This window comes from Triplophysa rosa, linkage group LG4, assembly GCF_024868665.1.
Source record: "Triplophysa rosa linkage group LG4, Trosa_1v2, whole genome shotgun sequence".
Classification (NCBI taxonomy): Eukaryota; Metazoa; Chordata; class Actinopteri; order Cypriniformes; family Nemacheilidae; genus Triplophysa; species Triplophysa rosa.
This window is the reverse complement of record NC_079893.1, coordinates 14,805,137-14,825,147: the sequence shown is the minus strand read 5'-3', so window position 1 is coordinate 14,825,147 and position 20,011 is coordinate 14,805,137. Positions and strand designations below refer to the sequence as shown.

The window sequence follows — 20,011 nt, the reverse complement described above, 5'->3', positions numbered from 1 at the left end:
ACTCGCGAGACCTGTTATGTACACACAAAGGGACCTAGTGCTTCGGCACCTAGATCGATCGGGACCACAGGTCAACCGAAAAGGAGCAAGCTCTCCTCTGTGCAGAGCATACTCTTTTTTGGTATGGACCTCAATTCTGTCTCCATTACAGCACGACTGCGCTCAGTCAGTGTTGAACTGCCTGGAATATTTCAAACAGTCAGCGGGCACAAGAGGCTCCTGGGCACATGGCATCCTCGACGGTGGTGATACCCCTCGGGTTGATGCACATGAGACCGATCCAACACTGGCTACAGAGTCGAGTTCCCTGGAGAGCGTGGCACATCGGCAGCAGGCGGATGGTGTTTACGCCTCTCCCGATGCACCCTAAGCCCTTGGTCTTCAATGACCTTTCTACGGACGGGGGTCCCTCTCGGGCAGGTCGAGACGCGTCATGGTGACGACAGACGAGTCCCTGCAGGGTTGGGGTGCCGTGTGTTGCCGTGCAACGGGCACGTAGTGTCGGGGCGATGGACGGGCCCCCGCCTGCGCAGGCATATCAACTGCCTAGAGTTGTTGGATGTGCTACCCGCACTGAAGGGGCTACAACCTCTCGTGCAGAACAAGCACATGCTAGTCCAGTCAGACAGCACAACTGCTGTAGCGTATATAAACCGCCAGGGTGGCGTTCGCTCACGGCAGCTAACACGACTCACCCGACGCCTCCTCCTGTTGAGTCCACAGGTGAGCAGATCCCTGCGAGCCACACATATCCCAGGCGACCTGAAACAGACAGCCGATGCGCTCTCTCGTCAGTTGACGCCTCGTGGAGAGTGGCGATTCCACCCCCGCGCAGTCCAGCTCATTGGGTACAGTTCGGGCGGGCTCAGGCAGACCCCTTCTCCTCCCTGGACACCACCCATTGCCCGCTAAGGTACTCCCCGCCCGAGGCACGGATGCTCTAGCGCACAGCTGGCCGTGGGACAAGCAAAAGTACGCCCCACAAATTAGTGAGCCTCATTGCACAGACCCTGTGCAAGGTCAGGGAAGAGGTGCATCAAGTGTACTAGTTGCGCCATACTGGCCCAACCAGACTTGGTTCTCGGAGCTATTGCTCTTGACGACAGCTCCCCCCTGGCCGATTCCCCTGACTAAGTACCTGCTTTCCCAGGGGAAGGGCACGTTATGGCATCCTGGGCCAGACCTCTGGAACCTCCATGTCTGGCCCCTGGACGGAACGAGAAGATCCTGAGTGGCCTACCCCCTGCGGCGGTTAAGACCACTACTCAGGCTAGGGCCCTGGCCACTAGGCGACTATACGCCTATAAGTGGTGCGTCTTCTCATCCTGGTGCTCTTCTCAAAGAGAAGACCCGCGAAGTTGCTTGATTGGGTACGTGCTTTCCTTCCAGAGACTTGAGAGTAATCTCTCCCCTTCCACACTGAACGTGTATGGAGCCGCCCTCATCACGACTCAGTTGCTGGTAATCTCTAGGACAGCACAACCTGATCATTTGGTTCCTAAAGGGCATGGGAAGGCTACCACCTCACCCGCGCTCCGTACCCTCTTGCGACATTGATGCGGTCCTGGAGCCCCTAGGAGATGCCGCTCTTTCTCACCTCACGATGAAGACGGCTCTCCGGATGGCGCTCAAGAGGGTAGCGGACCTACAAGCATTCTCCGTGTTGACAGATTGCCTAGAACTCGGGCTGGGTGATTCTCACGCTATCCTGAGACCCCGGCCCGGCTACGTGCCCAAGGTTCCCATCACTCCCCCTACAGCAGGTGGTGAACTTACAGTGCGCTCCCCACCGGGGAGGAAGACCCAACCCCATCCGTGTTGTGTCCAGGACGCGCATTGCACCTCTGCTTGGACCGCACGCAGAGCCACATGAGCTCTGAGCAGCTCTTTGTCTGTTTTGGAGATCAGCAGGGAGGGCTGTCTCAAACAGAGATTGTCGCACTGGATCATTGACGCCGTCACTATGGCGTACCTGTCCTAAGATCGCCTACGCCCACTGGGTGAGAGCTCTCTCCACACGGAGTACAGCCTTCTCGTGGGCACTGGCTCGAGGTGCCTCTCTGGCAGACATCTGCAGAGCTGCGGGTTGGGCTGCACCCATCACCTTCGCGAGGTCCTACAGCCTCCGCGTTAAACTGGTATCGGCTTGAGTCTTGCAGGCATCAGGCAAGACTGGCGGCCGGTAGGGTGTACGCCTATGACAGTACCTTCCCCCCTTTCTCCTAAGGGGGTCAGCATACTAACTAGCCTGGGTGAAGAACAGGCACTCCATCCATCACTAAGCAAGCACCTCCTGCGGGCGGGCTGGGCAGAGCAGCCCTGCCCCTTAGGCCGGGTACCTTCTGAGTTATCCACAACATAGCTCTAACCGGACCTAGTGCTACCAGACGTTGTAACCCCCCCAGCAGGGCGGTTCCGTCTGATGTATCTTAATGATTGGTTCCCACCTTGGTAACCCATGACCTTCTCTAGGTGGACCTCCACCTCACGGTTAACTCCTTCAGTCTGCACATTCTTCCCATGAGTTCTCCCCCATCGGTGAGACCATGTTGGTATCTTCACTAAACTCCTCCCTCTGGTAGGAAGTGGTCTCTGTAGCGCATCCACCGCTTGAGGAAGTAGCGCTTTCCCAGTGGCCTTACGGTACCAGGCGGCTTCTCACTGTTAGAGAAACAAGGCCGCCGCCTGTGAGGCCGAAGGCAGGGGCCTTCCTACCTTTCAAGTAAAGCTCTGGGACCCCTTACCTACCCACTGGTAGGTTACAATTTCGCGGTAGTGCTCACGGCTGACACGCCCAGGCCAGTCATTGTCGCTTCGCTAGAGATTGTGACAGGGCACAGTGTTCTCTCAGCCGAGAGACCGACAGAAAGAGAACGTCTTGGTTACGGTTGTAACCTCAGTTCCCTGATGGAGGGAACGAGACGTTGTGTTCTTCTTGCCACAACACGTGCTGCCCACTGCAGCAGTCGTGAGAGGTCTCAGGCTCCTCAGAACTAAGGTGAATGAATGAGGCACGCCGTCTCCCTTTTATACCCGTATATCCGGGGGCGGAGTCCGGAATGCAAATTTCATTCGCCAATTTTCATTGGCCTTTTATAAGAAGTCGGAAGCGATTGGTTCTCAGGGACGAACCCCATCTGTCGGCTCCACACAACGTCTCGTTCCCTCCATCAGGGAACTGAGGTTACAGCCGTAACCAAGACGTTTTGTCATTAATAATTTGTGTTCATAATTATGCAAATGAAAACAATACAATCTTCTTACAAGAATAAACACTTATTACAATGTAGAAGTTATTGGATGTATTTATTTTTTATTATCTTGAAACTGTCCAAGCAGTGTACATTTTGGGCTCAGATATGATGATGATTAGATACGTAGAGAATTAATATCCTACCCAAAGATGATTACAATATATTAGAGTTTCTGCATAAACATTTCTACATCATAAATAGAGTTAAATGTAATTCATTTTAAATGCTGTCATTAGAGTGGAAGTGAATATAATTAATTATGTTCATGCAAACTCAACTGTCATATAATGTGCAATGAAAGGTACAGATGTTACCCACAGTAAATGGAGAAATTTGTAGGTAGCCTATTTGTTTCACATTTTTACACTCTCACTATTCAGTTAAAACTGCCCCTACAGTCAGCTGACGTCATGGTTACATGACACAGCTCTCACGTGACAGAGGCGCCAATCCCGAATTTTATATGATACTACTTCAATGTATTTTGGTGTGTTTGCCGCACTGCGCATATCTATTGGCATGTGACATCAAAGTACCGCAAGAATGATTCAAATGCTCATGGAGCAGTTTGATCTTCAATCTCTCGCTTGTTGAATGCTGATCGGTATGTGCAAGTTAAGATGTCATATGCACATTATCTGTTCACGGTCGACTATGTTAGTGGTAAAGTTCTATAACACATTACTTTTAAAAACTTGCTCGCATTGCTCTGGGAAAGTTAAGCCCTCCAGCATCCTGAGGTTGTTGAACACCCAGTAGAAACATAAATCGTTGCACATACATTACTAGCAGCACATTTACATGCCTCTCTAACGTGAATGTATCCTATACAGGAGGAACTGCTTTCAGCAATAGAGAATTCCATTTTGTGTTCGAGCTTGCTGTAATTCCTGTTTGGATTTAACGTTTCAGAACAGCTAATAGTTGCCTTTATTCGTGTTCTATAATAAAGGCAAAGAAAGATTACCCATTTAATTTCTTCGACTCTCCATGGCCTTTAAGTGGACCCTTTGAAGTGTTTTTCTCACGCAATGTGGCGAAGCCTCAGCTGTCCCTTTTTCCTGTAGTGGCCCAAACGTTTTGTAGAGGCAAGGTGGTGCACGCATCTCGGGGAGAATACAAATTTATTGATATGTTCTTGAATATTTGATTAAAGCCAACGCGGCTGCCACGAAGAACTGTGTCCGGGACTCCGGGGTGAAGAGGGTGGATTTTGGGTGCAAGTCACCAGCACTGTGCGCTCAATGAGCAGTGGTGATCACGTGGTGTTTGTGGTCAAAAACATTCACAGCTATATTATAACCACAGTTTGCACCCTAGCTGCTCCTGAGGCAGATCGTAATATTTTGCAGGTAAATGTTTAAACTTGTCTTGCCTGGATATTGGTGCAAATTTGCGAACGCACACAAAGAACACCTGAATGCCCCCCTTTCAAAGATCTTGCTTCCATCGCCCCCCAAATGTTCTCTGAACGCCCACTTGGGGGCTGTACCGCCCCCATTGAGAAACACTGGTCTAAACCAACGGAAACTTAATTGTTTATGCAATAATGTGTAGAATTACCTACCATATACCTAACTGAAATGAACATCTGCACTATAGATAAAACATTTAGCAATGTCTTTTATGCTTAACTTGAACAAAAAGTTATGCGTCCTAAAATATGAAATAAAACTCATAAAGCATTTAAATGTAACTTTTCTATACATGTCAACACAATATTACAAAACTAATGTAATGTTTTAGCAAGTAAATTGTTTGTGTTGCTGGAAAATGTATTGCTTTAATTAATGTTTTGCAGATAGAACCTTATAAATCTAAACAGGAAGTGGTTTTTCAGAATCAGAAGGTTCTATCTGCGTTTGACCTTTTCCAAATCCCCATTTACAAATTTCAGAAAATTTTGAAATTGTACATTTATAATACATTTAGGTTCTCTGTCTTTTTCATGCATGAAAGAGATTTGTTTCCCATATCATTTTTGCTATATGAAATGCAAAAACTTTAAAGCTCAATATCTCAAAACTACCCAGAACGCAGATAAAACCTTATCATTTTAAGGCAACGTAAAGTAATTACACTACAGAAAAGTTGAAGTGAGATTTGATATGGTTTTAACAGTGAATGACATGGAAGTTCAGTGTTTGTTTGGGCTGTGAGTGATTGTGACATGTCATTTTTTGTATTCTAACACTTTCTATTTCATTTCCTATAGCCTGTAATGTCAGACCATGGCCTTCTGACAACGGTTGCTTACAAATTAGGATGTGACAAACCAGCATGCTATGCCCTAGAGGTAACATGTTAATATTATCCATCTGCTTATATGTTTTACTTAATTGTTATCGTGTTTTGGCTAAAAGAGATTCTTAGAATTTTACAACCCTTTTGTATAAAATTACTTTATTTTTGCAACCTACCGGCTCAGTCCACCACTCGCCCCTCCATTTGGAAGCACTGCGGTGGCTGACACACGACAAAGATGTTGTCACGTTTTCACTTTTTTTTATGCGAATGGCAAATGCAATAAGAACTTCTCAGTTATTTTATCTAAAAAGTGAACTGCACATACTGATTTGATATGATATTAAGCAATTCAAATTTCAAACAGTTTCAAGCCCTTTATCCCTAATCCAAGCATTATTTAAACCTTGACAACAGAATTAAAATTCAATCATTTTTAAGGATTTTCAGTACCCGTACGAACCCTGGAAATAGCTCATTGGAGAGCTACCGTCCTGCACACTACAGCGCCAACCCTGTTTTATTACACATCTCGTTGGAATGCTTGATTCTGACTGGCCAGTCGCGACATTTGCAGGTTCGTTAGCAAATAATTTTGACAGGCTTTTTTTGACAAATTAAATTTCAATATGTATTTCATTAACATACTGTATCGTCGCTGTCGGGCGGAATCCTCGTATCTCCAAAACCATTATTTTTCAGGAAATTAAAAAAACGGCATATTTTTTGAGTTATTAAACTTTGTATCGTTAAAGTTGGTATTATACCTTATATTGCTATCATATACTGTTGTGTACCAACATTAACACAACATTTCCCCAAAACCATGTTTAATCGGAGATACAAGGTTTATGACTTGGGAGCAGGGAGATACGAGATTACGCTGTCATTGATAAGAATCATACCGACACAGACGTCGCTGCTGCCAGCAGTGTTCATCAAACTCTGCGGTTGCGTTGAGCCTTTTGACAAGAGACAAGGCTTTAAAAGCTAATGAAAGCTAATGATTGTGGTTACATACATCTTCCTAAACTCTATTTTAAACGTTAGAGCTATGAATGATGCAATACCAAAATAAAACGTTAAACAGGCTGTCTAATATAGGCGGAAATTAATCTGAATGCAAATAAAGTCGGCGGTCACGTTGAACCTCTTGACAAGAGAAAAGGCTTCAATAGTTAACCAAAGCTAACGACTGAACTCTATTTTAAAGGTTTAAGAACTATAAGTGATGTAATACAAAAAACGATGAGCTGACTAGGCTGTCAAATAGGCGGAAATTAGCCGAATCTGCTCGCAAATTTACCTTCGAGGCTCACGGGCTTCCTTCTGCAACGAAGCATTACAGCTATCGATTTTTAACAAAACAGACCTACTCAAATGTATCTAACCTAACTATTTTCACTCATTATTGTCTAAAAAACTTCCAATCAGGAGACGTAATGCCGAGAGGCTCCCGCGGAGTGAAGAAGAGGTGGAGTTACGAGACTTCTCAGACAGTTGAAGTGTCCAATGGAGTTAAGAGATTTGCTCTCAAGCTATTTTCAACACTTTAGATTGGTTAATTATTTGTAAATATAACAGACCCACATGGGGACTGACCAATAGCATCGATTTGTGAAAAAATATGAAATTGACCAAATTTGGACATAGGAGGTTTCCGCCTAACAGCGACGATATACAGTATGACATTATGTTTACAAATGATTAAACCAAATTGCCTATTACCTTAAAACTGAAAGTAACCGGCTTTTCCTCGCGGGAGGTCTGCATTCGGTAAAAATGAGCTATTAAAATATTTCAAATTCACATTTCATGTCCAGTTTTTTATCTCATGTGGCAAGTAGCCGTGTAATAAGCAGGATAATGTACAAGCAGCTGGCTGTTATCACATTATTTCTGCAATAACAACTGTTGGAGACCCCTGTTCTAGGATAATAAAAACACACAATTCATTATCTAAGGTTTTATACACCCCTTTAGACATAGTTATGTACATTATATTGCATTTCTGTCCATAGATCATCCTTAAAATTCTCATTGTACCTTTACAATAGAGTTTTGATAATGTCATAATATTGAAATTCAATATACATCATATTTCATCAAAAACAAACCTCAGAAATGACAAAGTCACCCAACAACAATGTGAAAGACTGAGAGCTTGCAAAGAAAGTTGTACTGAGACATGGGTCACAATACATAAGATGAATTTATTAACAATTACAGTATATTATAAAAACAATTCAAGAATCATAAGCACTAAACAAAGGCAGGGGTCAGGGGCTTACCCACAGAGGCAGAATTATACCAGTTCCAAATTAGAATCACGGCATTGAACTGTGTATATTCGTATTCACACATAAATTGGTGTTAGTAGAGCATGACACACGGTTGAAGGATGATAGGATCCAAATGCAAGCAGGCTTTATTATAAAATCTAACAATAAGGGAAACTAGGACTAGAGCACGGAACAAACAAAACACTACAGTTAAACAACAACCAGGGCTGACCCATGGCAGAGACGACATAGGCATTTGCATAGGGTACAAAATGACCAGAGGGGCACCAGACGAGAGTGCAGAAAGATGCGACATGTGAACAGCTTCTTGCATCATGACGCGATTCTAATTCATCATCTTAACGCGTTAATTATGTATGTGTAGCGGAGACCAGTTAGTGTGAGCTGTCCGGGTAAACCTCACAACGCAACTTACGCTAAAGTGTCAGTGCCCTCCTTGTTCGAGCGCCTGCTTCCATGCCGGACTGATTGCCGGTTCGAATCCCGCTCATAGCAGGTTCAGATAAGACCTAACATTGCACATGTCAGCACAGATAGTATATGTATACAAAACCTTTTATAAAAAAAACCTTTATACAAAAGGTGACATAAAATAAAAAAATATCAGCTGCAAAAAGTTGGAAACATAAAATATAACAATATAGAGGTACAAATTACAGGTTTCAGCCATTTATGTTTACAAACTATATTAAAATAGCTTATTTACAACAACACTTCAGTTAACACTGACGCAACGTGCTGTTTTTTTACTGGTTTCAACGGGTTTTAAAGTGTGTTTACTGGAACTATTACTAGCCCATGCCATTTATTTAAGAAAATCTAAACATCTAAAATGCAACTTTTATCTGTGTCACTAAAGCATTTGCGTAGAGTGTGACAACATGTATAAAATAAAATAATATAAATAATATAAGTATAATAAGCAAATATTTATTTTATTAGCTCTAACATGCAGTATTATTGAGAAAACAATCAGTTTTAGCAAATAGTTCTATTATAAGGGAAATTAGAAACATTTTTATTACAAATATTTTTTGTAGATTTTTATTTACTTATTTCCTATTTATGTTTATGACATTTCATGTTATATTAAAATAAATATGAATTTTGCTTTTAAAATGTCATTTTCAGATATTTTTATTTAATAATTTTGCATTGGAGGGGTGCAAACTAAAATCTTGCCCAGGGGACCAACCTCTGTTACATATAAAACATATACATACCCGCAGAAGAGAGCATTAAAGAAACAAATAACAAGGGATTTGGCAAGGAATAAAGCAGAAAACAATAGTACAATAGTAACACCACGATCTTGGTGAGAAATAAAGGAGGAAACAGTCCGGAAATAACATCACGGTCTTGGGGAGGAATAAAGCAGGAATCTGTCCCATGGTAACCATTTTCCTCTACACAATTATTGGTACCATTGTATTAAAACTTTCTGCAACCTTTTTTTGCACGAACAACAGCACTCAGACAGTCTTTTCTATTAATGTCTGATGAGGTTTGAGAATACATAACAAGTCATCTGAGTCCATTCCTTCATACAGAATCTCTTTAGATCCTGCAAATGTTGGTGCTCTCTCCTCTTTGGTTCACCCCTTATGTTCTATAATGTTCAGATCAGGGAACTGGGATGGCTATGGCAGGACCTTGATTTTGTGCTCAGTGACCCATTTTTTGGTGTTGATTTTGAACCAATGTGCTGGTGGAAGATCCAACCACAACCCATTATAAGATTTTTAGTAACCCATTATTTAACTCATTATTTAAAGGCAGAATAGATGATTTGGTAAGATACTAAACTTTAGCCTGCTAGCACTGAAATCATGATCCCACCCTCTGTGCAAATCGCCTTCCAAAGCCACGCCTCCTCCAAAACACATGAACGTGCACAAACCAGAAGCTCTTGGATCAATTCAAATTAAATCATGTCTCTTTCACCAATGAGAACATTTTACAGGACAAAGTAGATAACGTTAGTACAATAGCGGAAACCGCTAAAGTAAACAACAGCTTTAAAACGGGATTGGATGCAGCATAGTTCTATGGAGCGAAAATTGTGCACCGTAAACCCAGATAAGTTCTACTAACTCAATAAATTTGAGGCAACTGATTGCCTCTATTTTTTTAAGTTTGCAAATTTAAATATCATCAGTGAGCTATACAGTTAACTATATAGCTAGTTATTTGAGTAACTGTAAATTTTAAATAAACACTAATTTAAATCAAAATATATATTTAGTGTTGGTTCATCTTAATTTAATGCAACTAAAAGTTTTTTGAGTACTGACAACTTTACTTAGTCTGCAACATTATTTTAAACAGCTGAAAAAGTGAAGTGACGTGTGGCCAAGTATGGTATTCCATACTCGGAATTAGTGCTCTGCGTTTAACCCATCCAAGTGCACACACACACCATGAACACACACCCAGAGCAGTGAGCAGCCATTGCTGTGGCGCCCGGGGAGCAGTTCGGGGGATCGGTGCCTTGCTCAAGGGTCTCACCTCAGCCGTGGTATTGAAGGTGGAGGAGAGCGCTAATCCTTGACTCCCCCCACCTACAATCCCTGCTGGTACTGAGGCTCGAACCGGCGACATTTGGGTTACAAGTCCGAGTCTCTAACCATTAGGCCACAACTTGCATATTTTGGACTGATGTCGAATCCAACTGCCGTGCCCGGCGAGTGCGAACGTCTGGGACTCTGGGTATCTGAGTTAAAGCGTCTGAGTGGTGCACATTCAGCGATTACGTCACAGTTAGGAAAAAAACCGGCACTAGAGGGCATATGCTTGAAATTAAAATATTAGAGTAGGGTTGCATCTATTTTTTCAAGCCCCCTAAGCTCTAAACTTTAGCGTAGTTGTAAAAACTAAAAAAAATTGATTAAAAATCAATTGAAAAAAATTGAAATTGAAAAAATTGAAAAATTGTATTTACTGTTAACTTAAATCTCCGATAGAGGTTGAATGAACTCAAAAATATTAGTTAGTTCAACTTTTTGGCACATTTTGAGTACCAGGTACTTTCCATTATAAGTTAGTTATACTGTTTGGGTTTACAGTCTGCCAAAACTTAACAAACAAATCCAGCGTTTTGCAAACAAACGCAGCCTTTTTTGCAAAAGAAAATCAACTCTGAAACAAACAGAAAGCGTTTTACAAATACATAATGCAATTCGAGAGAAAATGCAAAGGTGTAACATATAAATGTACTGTGTTTAAGTCTCACCTTTTTTATGAGATCCTCTCAGCTTGATTTTCTCACAAATGTGTCCGTGCAGATTTTCTCACAAATGGGATCATGCAGATTTTCTAACAAATGTTACTGTGCAGATTTTCTCACAAATGTTACCGTGCAAATTTTCTCACAAATGTTACTGTGCAGATTTTCTCACAAATGCAGTTATGCAATTTCTCCCAAAACAGCAGATGGGTCTATTGTTTAACTTACATTTATATTACTGTTTTTTTGTGCTGGTTTATTGCAAAAATTACCCAGTTAGCTTGAAATAGCCAAAACAATAGCAGCATTCATTTTAAACCTAAATAGACTATACTGGCAAGTGAACAATGTAGACGACTGACTGATACAACTGCCACAACGAATTATTTGCTTTTTCATCTTTTATAGCCTAGAAAACTCTCTACTTTAATGCCAGGGCCTAGAGTGTGACCAAATGGTTGCATTTTTCAACTATTTTTTCAGTCAATGCGACTAGTTTTTCTTAATGGTTGCACTGCTGCAACTGCCAAAATTATTAATATACAGTATATTTAAACTTTGATGTGCATTAATGTTATATTGTTCAAGTAGTGCATCCAGCCACTCCCTTTCACCTCCCCTCCATCTGTCATTCGTTTATCTATCACCAAAGCCAGGTGCGATAGGCGCATTCAATGCTAATGATGAAGTGGTCATCGACTTCTGAAGAGAATATATCTGCTAAAGGATCGATAGAACAGACGAGTAAAGCGCTCACTCTTGCAACTACAATAAATATGTTTTGACTGCAGAATGCAAGAATTTCACTGGCTGAGGTAAAAAAACAGCAACGATAACCAAATGTGTTCCATTCTATGCAGTGTGAAGAAAACAACATTTACAACAGGGTGTTTAAACTTTAAGCATTATACTACAGTACTGTATAAAGCTCCTCAACAATCCTGCAAAGCATACAAAATGTTAGACATAATGTTAAATACTTTTAGTTGCTATGGGTAAAAGTCAATATGCATCAATGCAACTTTAGTCAATATGCATCAATGCAACTTTCATGCAGAAAAATCACTAAAAAGCAGTCGCATCTCCGAAAGAGTACTATACTTAAATCTCTTTCAAGTCGTTTTACTCAAAAATTGACATATAAACCAGGCCCGGTTCCTGCCTGGTGCAGAAGGGTGGGCTAGCAGATATCCTGGGTGGGCACATACCCCAACCACACAGACAGTATATAACTGCAAAAAAAATTAAGAGACCATTTAAAAAGTATTTTCCTTTTTTCTGATAAGAATGTGTTTTGGTAAAATTATCATTTTTGTTTATTTTTGTGAACTAACAACATTTCTACAAAATTTCATATACTTTTTTATTTGCCTTTGTTTGCTGAAAATGAACTGGAGAAAACAACAGAAAAGATGTTTCATCTTTTAAAATGAAACATCACAAAAAATTCAAGTTTATATTTAGTTTTAAACACAACAAGACTATTGTCTGTACACGTATTAGAAAAATAAAAATATATATGTTTATAAAATAACCCTGATTATTTATTGAGTTTATTTTATTTGAGTTTATTATCATGCACTGTCAGTCTTTCATATTGCTGTTGACTGTCACTCTTGTAAAGATTTTTACACTATTTTAAGAATAGTCTTTTATTAAACTGAAAATCACAAAATGCAAAATAGGTGCATTTTGATAATTTAGTTTAAATTAATGTAATTTTACATAAAATGATTTAAAAGTCGCAGGGCATCTTCAATACTAATTTCATAATCAAACTCCATCATGCTGATATCACGAGACCTTGACGAGAAATCACATTTTAATCATGCAAGATCTTGTGGCACGAGATCTTGTCACCTTTCATTTTTAAGGAAACACATTGGGAAACTATTCAGTGTTACTATCAGTAAACGCTAACAACAAGTTATATGAGTGTTAGTATTTTGTCCGTACTGTGCTTTAAAAAGAGGTTCAGGCTCTTGTTGGTACTAAAGAATGGAATGTTTTTCGTCGTTGTAACTGTAAAAATAGTACAAAATTATCCTGCTTCAATATATGTAACATCAAGTAAGATTTAAATAAAAAATAATCCAAATGTAATCCAAAAGTAGTCATGTTACGTTACCAAAATACGTAATCTAAGACATTTTTATCTTTATAAAGATAATTTTGTCATGTAATTTGTAATCAGTAACCTATTACAATTCATAAGTAATCTACCTCTGATATTTTTAAGGTTAGTAGAGAATGTACTTTTTTTAGATTTGCTGCTTGTGTCTCAATTAGCCAGCACAGGTCACATACTGATGGTTTTCTCGTAGATTGCTATGATGTCATTACTGCTTTACTTCCAATGTTTTGTGATTTGATCTTTTCCAGGGTTCTGTTGCCATTGCAGGAGCAGTAGTGCGTTGGCTAAAGGATAACCTTGGAATCATTCAAACCTCCACAGAATTGGGTGTGTGTAAGAGTCAAAATACCCTCCACAATGCAATCCAGTTTAACCCATTTAACGCAGTTTTGAAGTTTTTAGTTAAAATATTCCTGATTTCATTGCAGAGAAATTAGCTGCTGATGTTGGTACATCATATGGCTGTTATTTTGTCCCTGCTTTCTCTGGATTATATGCACCTTACTGGGAACCAAGTGCCAGAGGGTTAGTAAATAATCAATTTATTCTCTTTCACGCATAGAGGTCAATAGAATTGACACCAAGCAAAAAGCCATTTATTGCTTATGCATGAGTTTTAATGGCATAGTTGCAGATCAACCACAATGGGGGAGATGGTCCTCACTGCAGATCCAACTCCTCCCACTTAACCCTTTGATGCATCTATTGAAACCCCCTCTAATGCACCACACGGGGCAAAAAATGAACTGTATTCATTTTCTATTTTTTCACGCATGGCTGGGTGTTTTTGTTTCATCTTTTGAAATTCATTTATTTCACCATTGATTATTCCATGATCTATGAAATCCATGATATAACGAACATTTTAATTACATTTTTTTGTGTTTCTACATCAAGTGTACACACAAATGATTAATTTTAGTTGTTAAGACCAACACATTTAACACTTAAAAAATATTTATTTGCCACTTTGTCTCCCATAATATATCATAACTGATAACACAAATTTGAACTGTAGTGTATCTGTAGCGCAACTACAAATTCACCACAAATCACACATTGGATTGGTCATAAAATGTGATCTGATCTTCACCAAAGTCACAGATATCAACAAACACAAGCTGATAAAACATAAATAGTCATGATCTTTCATGTCTTTATTGAACACACCCATTAAAGATATAAAGTTCAATAAAGATATGAAAGATCATGACTGTTTGTGTTTTATCAGCTTAGAAATATTGTGTTTGTTGATATTTGTGACTTTGGTAAAGATACAATTACATTTCATGGCCAATTCCATCAGAAAACCAGGAAAACGACAATGGTTCATATACTTTTTTTCTTGCCACTGAATGTGATGTTAAATTGAGAAAGAATTGTAAATAGCTAAAATGATAACGTAATGGTAGACATTGATTTGCATGAGTTGCACCATTCTTTTAATTTTTGTAGTTGCCCCAGAGTTCATATTACTTTCACAAATTTTGATAGGGACACTCTCGCCATCAAGATAAACATTTTAAATATTTGCTTGCCTTAGCTCCGCCCAACAGGAAGTCGGCCATTTTGAAATTTGTGAAATTTGTAGTTATTTTAGCAAATTTTTTTGTACTCCTCTTTGACAGACATACGCGATGATAAATTGCTAAAGAATAGTGAAGCACTGTTTACTTTGCATATATTCTATTCAGTTAGTGCAGTCCTGGTGACACTCCTACACAGATGCTTTGCCCTGAAATCACTGATATTGTGTGCCCAGTTTTTCACTATTTCACAGTTTACTAGGATTAACCTTGCATGGTTGTATGAGGGCCCTACGTAGCCCTGGGACAGGGGGACAACTTGTTAAGGCCCAAGCCACTAATGGTGCAGGGCCCTCTTGTTCTCTTAAGGATTATTATGGGTCAAGTCACGTAGGGTATTTGGTTGGTGTTCTCTCTCTTTCTGTAATAGAACCACTAAGACAGCGAGAGGTAAGACTTCAACGATGTTTATTAAACACACAGGAGAACAACAGGTAAGCAATTGGCATGAGATATTGACTTATGACAGTAAACTGGTATTGATACTTTCCTTGTTTGTTGAGGAGATCGTGGATGGCTTGATTCAACTTTAGCAATTTTCAAGTTGTGTGGGGTGATAATTAACCTATTGTTGTTCACAGTTGGTCAGCGGAAGAAAGGCTTTTAGTGACTTCATAAAAGTTGCAGTGATATGTGTTTTGGTTTTATTTGTAATTTGCGTTACCGCCAAGCATATGCTTCGGCCGTGATTTAAAGAACAGCACAGCCTCCTGTACCTTATTGCTTACAAAACTACGATCATATATCAATTATGCTCTTACATATATCTTTGTTATTAGCTCTCTTCTCTTCATAACATGTTAACTAGCTGACTTACCTTCATCCAAGGGGTCCATGGCGTCAGGTACTCTGCGTTGGGGGCATTTACTTTTCAAATAAATCAGTTTCTTTCGTGGCATACTGTTGACAAAAATTAGCTTTGCAGTATATAGTATGAAAAAGACTTAAACTTGCAAACAGATGGAGAAGCAAATAAGCTAACTGCTAGGGGTGGGAATCGTTTTGTCACTCACGATCGATTCAGAATCGATTCTTAGGGTCACGATTCGATTCAGAATCGATTCTTGACGTACTAATTAGCATACAGAAAACGTCTTGGTTACGGATGTAACCTCGGTTCCCTGATGGAGGGAACGAGACGTTGTGTCGAACCGACAGAATGGGGTTTGTCTTGAGAACCTATCATCTTCTGAGTATTTAGAAAAGGCCAATGAAAATTGGCGAATGAAATTTGCATGCCGGGCTCCTCCCCGGATGTCCGGGTATAAGAGGGAAGCCGGCGTGCTCATTCATTCACTTTTGGTCTGAGGAGCCTAAAGCATCCTCCCCCGACCGCTGGGGTGGGCGGCCAGTGTTGTGGCATGAGGGACACAACGTCTCGTTCCCTCCATCAGGGAACCGAGGTTACATCCGTAGCCAAGACGTTCCCTTTCTGTCGGTCTCTCGACGTTGTGTCGAACCGACAGAATGGGGTTCCTATAGAAAACGCCACAGCACTGAGCCGCATCACAATCTCTGTGGAGCGACGTTGACTGGCCTGGGCATGTCAGACGAACACGCTAACGCGAAATTATGACACTCCAGTGGAGAGGAAGGGGGACCCAGAGCTTTACACAAAGTTGGGAAGCCCCTGTCACCGGCCGTCATGGGCGGAGGCCTAATTCTCTAAATGGCGAGAAGCCGCCCGGCACCGTACGGGCCACTGGGTAAGCATTCTTCCCCCCTGGGGGAAAAACGCTGCAGAGGCCACTACCTACCGTAGGGAGGAATTAGTGGAGACACCACATGGTCTCACCATCAGGGGAGAACTCATGGGAAGAAAGTGCGGACTGCAGGAGTTAACCGCAAGGTAAGAGTCTACCTGGGGAGGTCATGGGTTGCCAAGGTGGGAACCATTCATGAGGATACATCAGACAGAACAGCCCACGGAGGGGGGGTTACCACATCTGGAGCACTAGGTCCGGTTAGAGCTATGTGGGATAACTCAACTGTTCCCCGGCCTAAGGGGGCAGGGCTGCTCTGCCCAGCCTGTCCCCTGGAAGGGTGCTTAGTGATGGATGGAATGCCTGTTCTTTACCCGAGGGGAAAGAAGTGAGGCGGGATCGCCACTGCTCCCCCCGGAGGGGGAAGGGCTTCCGCAGGCGTATGCCCAATGGCTGCCGGTCCTACCTGTTGCCCTGCAGGACACGGGCTGACACCGGTTCAACGTGGAGGTTGTAGAACCTCGCGAAGGTATTGGGCGTAGCCCAACCCGCAGCTCTACGAGAGGCACCCTGAGCCAGTGCCCACGAGGAGGCGACACCCCGAGTGGAATGCGCCTTAACTCCTAAGGGGCAGGGGCGATCTTGCGACCGGTATGCCAAGGATATGGCATCCACGATCCAGTCTGCCAATCTCTGTTTGGAGACAGCTCTCCCCTTCTGCTGACCTCCAAAACAGACAAAGAGCTGCTCAGAGCTTCTGAAGCTCTGCGTGCGGTCCAAGTAGAGGCGCAGTGCGCGTACTGGACACAACACGGATGGGGTTGGGTCTTCCTCCCCGGTGGGGGGCGCCTGCAAGTTCTCCACCTGGTCCCGGAAGGGAGTGGTGGGAACCTTGGGCACTTAGCCGGGCCGTGGTCTCAGGACAACGTGAGATTCTCCAGGCCCGAATTCTAGGCAACCTGAAGACACAGAGAATGCTTGTAGGTCCCCTACCCTCTTGAAGGAGGCGAGCGCTACCAGGAGGGCCGTCTTTATCGACAGGCGAGAAAGATCGGCCTCCCCTAAGGGCTCGAAGGGGGGCTTCTGGAGACCCTCCAGGACCACTTCGAGGTCCCAAGAGGGTACGGGGCTCGGGCGAGGCGGATTCAACCGTCTCGCGCCCCTCAGGAACCTGGTGACCAGGTCGTGCTGTCCTAGAGACTTACCAGCAACTGGGTCGTGATGTGCGGCTATAGCGGCAACATAGACCTTCAGTGTGGAAGGGGAGAGGTTCTTCTCAAGTCTCTCCTGCAGAAAGGACAGTACATACCTGATCGAGCATCTCCGTGGGTCTTCTCCTTGAGAAGAGCACCAGGACGAGAAGATGCGCCACTTGAAGGCATACAATCTCCTAGTGGCCGGGGCCCTAGCCTGAGTGAGGGTCTCTACCACCGCCGGGTGTAGGTTGCTCAGGATCTCCTCGTCCCTTCCAGGGGCCAGACGTGGAGGTTCCAGAGGTCTGGCCTGGGATGCCAAAACGTGCCCTTCCCCTGAGAAAGGAGGTCCTTCCTCAGGGGAATCGGCCACGGGGGAGTTGTTGTCAGGCGCACCAGCTCTGAGAACCAAGCCCTGTTGGGCCAATAGGGCGCAACTAGTAGCACTTGATGCTCCTCTTCCCTGACCTTGCACAGGGTCTGTGCAATGAGGCTCACTGGGGGGAAGGCATACTTCCTCTTGTCCCGCGGCCAGCTGTGCGCAAGGGCATCTGTACCGAGGGGACCGTCGGATAGGGAGTACCAAAGCGGACAATGGGTGGAGTCCAGGGAGGCAAACAGGTCCACCTGTGCCTGGCCGAACTGCTCCCATATGAGCTGAACCGCGTGAGGGTGGAGTCACCACCCTCCGCGAGGTGACCACTGACGAGAGAGCCGGTCTGCTGTCTGGTTCAGGTCGCCCGGGATGTGTATGGGTTGGAACCTCTTCAGTGCAAGTAGCACAGCCCACAACTCTAGGCAGTTGATATGCCAACGCAGGCGGGGGCCCGTCCACCGCCCCGACACTGTGTGCCCGTTGCACACAGCACCCCAGCCTTGAAAGGAGGCATCCGTCGTTACCACGACGTGCCTTGATACCTGCCCTAGGGGGACCCCCTCCCGTAGGAAGGCCATAGACGACCAAGGGATCAGGGTGCGCCGGCAGAAAGGCTTGATGACCATACGCCTGCTGCCGGTGTGCCACGCTCTCCAAGGAACTCGACTCTGTAGCCAGTGTTGGAGCTGTCGCATGTGCATCAACCCGAGGGGGACCACCCCCGCCGAGGATGCCATGTGCCCCAGGAGCCTCTGAAATTGTTTCAGGGAGACCGCCGGCTGCCTGAAATGCTTCAGGCAGTGTAACACTGACCGGGCGCGCTCTGTAGTCAGTCGCGCTGTCATGGAGACGGAGTCGAGTTCCATACCGAGAAAGGATATGCTCTGCGCGGGGGAGAGCTTGCTCTTTTCCCAGTTGACCTGTAGTCCCAACCGATCTAGGTGCCGGAGCACCAGGTCCCTGTGTGTACACAACAGATCTCGCGAGTGAGCCGAGATGAGCCAGTCGTCGAGATAGTTGAGTACCCGCACACCTTCTTCCCTGAGGGGAAGGAGGGCTGCTTCCACGACCTTCGTAAAGACCCGTGGAGACAGGGACAGACCGAAGGGGAGTACAGTACAGTACCCTGTACTGATATGCCCGTCCCTCGAACGCGAACTGCAGGAACGGCCGGTGTCGAGGGAGAATCAAGACATGAAAGTACGCATCCTTCAGGTCTATTGCCATGAACCAGTCCTGACGCCTGACGGACGTCAGGATGCGCTTCTGAGTGACCATGTAGCTTGTGTAGGTGTCTGTTCAGAACATGCAGATCCAAGATAGGGCGCAACCCTCCGCCTTTCTTGGGGACAATGAAGTACGGGCTGTAGAACCCGCTGAACATCTCGGCCGGTGGGACGGGCTCGATCGCTCCCTTCACCAGAAGGGAGGCGACCTCCGTCCACAGTACGGGGGCATCTCTGCCTCTGACTGAGGTAAAAAGGACGCCCCAGAACTTGGGCGGACGTGTAGCGAACTGAATCGTGTAGCCGAGACGGATCGGCTTCCTCAGCCTGCCTGACAGTCTGTGAAGCTGAGACCAAGCTCCCAGAAACCGACACAGGGGGACTAGATGTTTGATCTGCTTCATCGCCCCCGCGGAGGGTGGTTCGATGGCTAGCAGTAAGGATTCCTTGCCGGGGGAGGACCCCCGGGGAGGAGATGGGCTCTGCTGTTTTTCCTGATTGGCGATTGTCCAGCTCAACGCACTTTCTGTCTGAGAGTGCTGAAGGCTGGTGTTTATACTAGACATTGCGCTTCGCCGTGACGCAACGTCGAGTTGCCGTCCACCGTCAACCAGAGGGTGGGAACGGCTGTGAAAACCCAGAGAGAGAGGAAGCTCTTTTTGTGAGGAAGTGGGCGCTGGCCCCCCAGGGGGGACCAGCTGATGGTAGGACGGGGCAGGAACCGTCCCTATCCGACCCAGCGATGGAGTGGCTGGAATCGGGCCCG

General features: G+C 44.1%; 1 protein-coding gene across 1 annotated transcript in view; it reads left to right on the top strand.

Annotated features, from left to right (window-relative positions):
* The window catches only part of gk (glycerol kinase), a 250,768-nt gene extending 236,918 nt beyond the window's left edge, over window positions 1–13,850 (top strand). Inside the window, exons 12-15 of the mRNA XM_057330925.1 lie at window positions 5,470–5,550; window positions 13,410–13,488; window positions 13,590–13,686; window positions 13,790–13,850. Coding sequence (XP_057186908.1) covers window positions 5,470–5,550; window positions 13,410–13,488; window positions 13,590–13,686; window positions 13,790–13,850 — 318 coding nt within the window. The remainder of the gene's footprint in view (window positions 1–5,469; window positions 5,551–13,409; window positions 13,489–13,589; window positions 13,687–13,789) is intronic.
* The last annotated feature ends 6,161 nt before the right edge of the window (window positions 13,851–20,011 follow it).